The 6,556-nt window shown below is 37.5% G+C and overlaps 1 protein-coding gene across 2 annotated transcripts; it reads right to left on the bottom strand.

Annotated features, from left to right (window-relative positions):
* Window positions 1-384: 384 nt before the first annotated feature.
* LOC121774974 (C2 domain-containing protein At1g53590-like) lies at window positions 385-4,906 on the bottom strand. 2 transcript variants are annotated; one of them, XM_042171904.1, is made up of 12 exons: window positions 4,384-4,906; window positions 4,217-4,291; window positions 3,477-3,620; window positions 3,292-3,387; window positions 3,091-3,222; window positions 2,868-3,020; window positions 2,741-2,782; window positions 2,596-2,644; window positions 2,366-2,458; window positions 2,115-2,298; window positions 1,773-1,896; window positions 385-1,592 (listed from the first exon to the last, which is right to left on the bottom strand). In XM_042171904.1, the coding sequence occupies exons 1-12, from the start codon at window positions 4,510-4,512 to the stop codon at window positions 585-587; spliced, it is 2,229 nt and encodes a 742-aa protein (XP_042027838.1). In that variant the 5' UTR covers window positions 4,513-4,906; the 3' UTR covers window positions 385-584. The 2 variants fall into 2 exon arrangements, with proteins under 2 accessions (XP_042027838.1, XP_042027839.1); XM_042171905.1 differs by having other exon boundaries at window positions 385-1,589; window positions 4,384-4,905.
* Window positions 4,907-6,556: the final 1,650 nt, after the last annotated feature.

Raw genomic sequence — 6,556 nt, forward strand, 5'->3', positions numbered from 1 at the left:
TTAGACTTTCAAAAAAATATCTGAAATGAACTATCATATATATCTGTGTAAACTCAATTAAGAACTTCAAAATTTGAATATTGGTTCTCTTTGTGCTTCAAAATTAAGAACAATCAAAGACTGCCGATCTTTCTCTACTTATGAATTTCGATCTTAAATAGTGTTATCGGAGGAGTACCAATTAGATTTTGACATGTGGCATTCATATTCTTTCTATTTGTATTTTGTCGAATGTTGTTGATCATTGCTTTCGCCGTAGATTTATTCTGGAGAAGTGTCAAAGTATGAAAGATCATTGTATAACGAGGTCATGTTTGTTGTGCCTATAGTCCCTTTGTTACTTGGACATCCATAAGAGTTGCAATCAAAAGAAAACACAAAAAATTACAAAAGTCTGCTACTTGAAAATTTTATGTTCATACAAACAACTTGCAATGCAAAGTTGTGTGCAACTCCTTTGTACAAATGATGATACACTCAAACCTCATTACATTTCTATATTTGATTTTTATTTTTTTTATCAAAACACCATTATACAATACTAACACATACAAGAATCCTCCCTTCGCATTTCCAAACAAACATTACAAAACCTTGTCGCCGGTTGGAACCGCAACATCTCCGGTCACGGAGGTGTTGCTAACGGAGAGGTTTTCCGTCTGAATGTTGTCCTTCAACTTCAACGAGTCGTCATTTGAAGCCAGCGCTGGAGGGGAAGCGGTTGAACTCGGAACGACTAAACCAGCATCCGTAACCACAGAATCCATGGATGATGTAAGCGACTCGTCATCTATGGAATCCGACTCCTCAGGCATCTCTCCCTTCGTCCCTCTTATTTTCCGAGAGAGCGAGGACTTCAGCTCGCGAGCAGATCTTCCAGCGTGTTTCAAAATGCCCTTCGCCTTGTCCTTGCCGTTCCTCTGGCTGGGGCTCTCCGGCACAGTCTCTTCACGCGGAGTCTTGGAAGACGGAGATTGCGCGTCTTTCTCGTCACCTTTCGGAGTCTTGGAAGGCGGGGGCACAATGGAGTCGTCTATTATCACCTTGACACCACCTTTCTTGAGGTTAGACGACGCCTTGGCGTTGAAATTATCTTTGGGGGACGGTTCGGACTCTCTAGGCGAGGTCGCCTTGTCAGCTTCCCTCGGGCTCCGTCTGAACACTGACCCGATCTTTCTTAAACCTCTCTTGACCGGATTACCTGATTGCGGCTTGTTAGAATCCGAGTTCTCGTCACTGCTGCTGCCCTCGTTCTGACCAGAAGTCCGCCCACCGACTGAATCACCGAACTCGACTTGAACTTGTCTGCTAATTTCGTGACGTTTGCTATTCTTCGGCTTCCTTGCCTCCCACACTTGTGTGACCTCTCTGCCCGGATGGTGGATCCAAATCCCAGTCTCGGACTGCCCTTCAACGTCAATTGGGTCGAACCTATCTCCTGCTTTGGGGGACTTATCCGATGCTGTGGATGAGAACGATACTCTCTGAGACGAGCCATCCGCGAAGGAGCCTCTGCTTCTGTCACCACCGGCCTCTTCTTTCCTTTTCTCACCACCGGCCTCTTCTTCACCGGGCGAACACTCTGCAGCCTTCTTTCAGCAGCCCGACATGTTAGCACAATCGGCTATTGCAGTAAAAACAAACAACAACAAACTAGCAGTGTATATCAATGGATTACATTAATCAGCTAATTTACGATCCTTTTTCGAACTCAAGCATAAGACATCTCAATAAGGTAGAGGTTCGTGCTAATTTACGTTTTGAAGGAATACCTTTCCGGTCAAATCGGAGACAGTTACAGCAAGATGCAATCTTCCTGTCTTTATATTCTTGAGAGGTAACCACAAGTCATACCTCTGGCCGTCCCGATACTTGTTGATGTTTATGCAACATTCTCTGCAACGATTGAAGACCGTTTCAACGACTAATCAGATGGTGCACACAACAGTATTAGACAAACGTAGTTTTTCAACGAGAAATAAATTTAAAACAAGACCAACTGCAAATGCAATGACGAAGAAAATATGGAATATGGCATCGATACGAAGACAAATAGAAAGAAAGCAACAGCATAACCCTCGGACATGAAGGAATAAAGTCGAACAAGAACACACCCCATCTTGTCATCATATAAGTGGTCCTTATCAAGAACCTCGAAAACAAGCAAGTTATCAGATTCCCAAGTGAAGATAGGAAACTTGAATTCCTCGTGCCATTTTGGCGAAAGAGTTTTCTTCCTAGTCTTGGTCCGGAATTTAGAAAGCCCCAACTGTAAGTTAACATACGGATCCGCCAATCCTGAAAATCAACTCGTGTTTGAACCAGTATATCTTGTGAAAATTGTAGAAGAAACGCTAAAACTAACCATTTAAGTCCGATGGATTCAGTTCAGTGGCTTCAAGAACTGTCACGGTAGCAAACGCTATTGATGCCTTTGCATAGACAGAGAACCAATTTCCTAACATGCAAAAGATGAGGTTAAGGAGATAAACCACTCATTCAAGCTCGTATCAGATTTACAATTATAACAGGCTGGAAACGAAAACCGAACTCCCCAAGACAACGAGTTCAATGACTATATCCGGACATGAGTACCTGGTAGAGGTGACACAAATTTTTCAACGTCAACCACCAGCATATTAGGCTGCGGAAATTACAGAGACTAGTTAGCAAATCAGTAGTGTTTACAGAGAAAAAAGTGAAACAATGCTTGTGATAGCATACAAACACATTTTCTCACCTCCACGAGAGTTTGTTCGAAGACGAGGGCCAGAAGATTATCCTAGAACAAGAAACATATATTAGTATATTAAGTTAAGATTGAGTCTCTCTCCGTGTGTGGGTGAATGGCATAGCTATGTACTTACTATCCAGCCAGCTATCCCAGGAATCTCTGTAACATCGAGACCATGAGTGAAGAGAGGCTTCACAGTCATCTGAAAATATGGCGGTGAAGAAAAGCACACACGCAAGCGGCTAATGAAAGGCCATTGCGGCAAGAACTTAACCCCAACCAATACCTACACGAAACATCTCGATCACTTCTCCATTTTTTCATGAAAACAAAGAATGATCACAACGTCAAATCACCTTCCCCTCAACGTGCATTCCTAGCATATGCAATTTAGTATACATTCCAAAACCCAACCTCTTGCTCAGTTTCACACCAAGTATAGCGCTCATATCATCCGCAGTTCGGAAATTCATACCCAGTTCCAAAACCTGCAGAAGTTCAACACGAATATCAGGACCATCACCACCCCATTTGCATTGCTCACAAGCCTCACTTACCAAGTGGTCATCGCCATTGGAGTGACCAAGAACCCTCATTTCTGTAAACATCGGAGGGGATCTTCCCAAGTAAAGATGCTGAAGATCAACATCTTTCTGCATTTACGCAAACGGAACTATCATTAATATTAGAAGCACAATCAACTAGGCAGCAAGTGCGAAATGGGGGTTGTTTCAAGTCATACCACGGTCCACGGCTTGTACTTTTTCAAGAACCATGGGAAAATAGGGAGGAGAATTTTCTGAGAAACGATCTCTTCCATGCAGATCGGCCATATCTTCTCAATGGCATGATTCAACCATCTAAGAGACTCGGAATCTGAAAGCACCTACCGAACCACAGAAAATATTAAGCGCATACAATAGATTTCAATGAAATAGTACAAATAAAATAACTAAAATTTTTTGTCATGAAAAAAGTTTGAGAACTTCCAACGATATAAAGATTTGAGGCTCCGTTCAATATCATGGAATTGTGGAATTGGAATTGGAGCCTTCAGTTCCAATTCCTCCCAATTCCACAATTCGAATTCCATATCAAAAGTAGATAATTGGAATTCCAAATATTTATAAAATTGGACGCCTTCACACACTACACACACAACACTCACTGCATATACACTAATTCAATTTCACATCAATTACTACGACATTTTTACCAAACAAAGGATTTGGTTGAATTCCTTCAAACTCAATTCCACATAATACTAATTCCAATTTCGTGTATCGAATGATTCTTTTTTCTCTAACTCCTTCAAGGCAAGCATCAAGAATATCTCTTTCTCTAAGTTCTATTAAGGGGTCAAACCTCATCAACCAAGACTACTACAAAAGGGCATATTTTTTAACAACAATGAAATGGAAGAAAAAACCCCAAATTCCAAAAGCAGAAATTATCATTCAATGAGAAGTGGAAATTAATTACCCGTCTCTGATCGGACTCTCTCTTCTCCTCAAATTGCAATTTCTTTCTCAATTTCAGCACATATAATTCATGAACCTTCAAAAATCAACAGAAAATTTATCATCGCACAGAGCTGAAAATAAACAAGAGTGAGGAGAGAGAGAGAGAGAGAGAGAATAAAAACTCACCAAATAGAGGTATATTAGAGAGAGAAAATACGCAATTGGATGGCACCAGTTGAATGAATTCAGAAACCAGAGAACAATCAGCACAATGCACACATGATGCAGCAGTGTAGCGTCGAGAACACTGCCCATCTCTCTCTCTCTCTCTAAAAACCCTCTCAATTATTATTCACAAAACCAAATACAAAAATCTCACGGACTAAAACTATACTAACAGACAAAAAAACGATATTTTCAAAATTCTCCGGTCTACTGTTCACGCGAGGGCCACCGTTGACTCCAATTCGCGATTCGAATAAAACGACGGCGGCGAACTCTTTTTTTCCCGGCGACGGCGTCGTATTGAATGAACAATTGACGCGGCGGATGCGCGGAAAGATTGATTATAATCGGAATTGGTTGATTGAGATAGTAGATTGAGTGTTGGTGGAGAGATTTAGCTGAGATGGCGGCGGTTGCGGCGGCGGGGAAGGTTGGATTTCTGGTTTTCCGTTAGCTCTGATGTGAGTATAATTAAAATGTTTTTCTGTATTTGGAAAAATTGGTAAAATTGGGGAAGAAAGGGATTACGTGTCAATACCACGTAAGGGGCCCACCACGCGGGGTAAAGTGGATAATTTTGTAAAATCTTAATTAAAAATATATAGAAGTATACTAAAAGTATAAAAGCTTTTGTAAGGATGTGAACGAAGAATATCCTGCAATAAGATTGCATAGAGACAAAATATGGAATATGTTTGCATGTGGCATAGAGAATATCCTAAACTTTGAAATCTTACAACATTATTTCAACAAATTAGATAATCAAATTTAATATAGTTAAATAAAAAGTTAATTAAATATAATATAACTAATAAAAAAGTACTAGTTTTTAATTTATATCACTAATATTGTAGGAGTGGGGAGTGATCAATTGCTAACTTATCATTTAATTGATAACTACAATTAATTTAAGATCATAGTATTTTAGAAATCTTGTGGTCTAAAATTTGCCACGTGTAATTTCATTTTTATTAATTAAATCGTAAAAGATAAAAAAAACTATCAAATTAGGGTTTTGGATAAAAATGTCAATGTAGCGTTTAGAAAAATATCAACACAATGCTTTGAAAATGTTAACACATTGCTTATATTGACATTCTACATGTATTATATTGATATATTTTATATACTATGTTGACATTTGTTGCTGTACGGAAAAATTGTAAATTTATTTAAAAAAAATTCAAATTTTGACATCGAAACATATGCAAGTGAGATCTCGTTATAATCCTTATGAAATTATCTTTAATTTGATATATGTTTTGCGAAAACATAATTTAAAATCAAGAAAGTTATTGGATATTTTTCAAAAGTTACTTATAACTAATTTGTGGTAAATTGACCTTAATACCCTTATTAATGTTTTTTGTTGATCGTATTGACATTTCGGGGCTGATGATCTAGGCCCTTTATTTGAATATCTAATGGCTATTATTTAATTATAGTTATCAATTAAGTATTGCGTTAGCAAAATATAACACTCCCCTTGTAGAAGTAGTATAATACTATATTTATACTCTCTCCGTCTCATGTTACTCACACTACTATTAAATTAAAGTAATAAAGTTTATTAGTATTAGTTATTTAATCAATTATACAAATATTTTTTCTATAAGTAAAATTTTAAATTTTTGTCAAAATAGTATATTAAACATTTAAAGAGATCCAAACCATCAAATGAAGTCAATAGTTAGTATCTACAAAATTTTAATATAAATATACTATTTGCAAACCTTGTTAATCATGCACTCAGACATTATAGTAGTTTTGCCCATATTCGCGCTCATGCCGAGGTGCCATATAATAAATGTATTATGCCTTAAAGATAATTGGATTGGGGTTAATCATTCAGTTATGTTATTTAATTATTTCTTTGTTTATTTAAGTGGTATAATTAATCTAATGAGTCATATGAATTGATCTTTAGACAAATAGCTTTCACCATCTGTTTTTCCTTTCTTTCTCCACTTTATATACTTGTCCTTTTTTGACAATAAATAATAATGCCCCACAAAAGACTACTAGAGCACGTCGGCAACAATATCACTTTCATATCTTTGCAAATTGTAACTATTTTAAAAAATAAAGTCGCTTTATGATCATATAATTTTGTCAAATACTATAGTCTAGATTT

Source organism: Salvia splendens, chromosome 17, assembly GCF_004379255.2.
Source record: "Salvia splendens isolate huo1 chromosome 17, SspV2, whole genome shotgun sequence".
In the NCBI taxonomy this organism is placed as follows: Eukaryota; Viridiplantae; Streptophyta; class Magnoliopsida; order Lamiales; family Lamiaceae; genus Salvia; species Salvia splendens.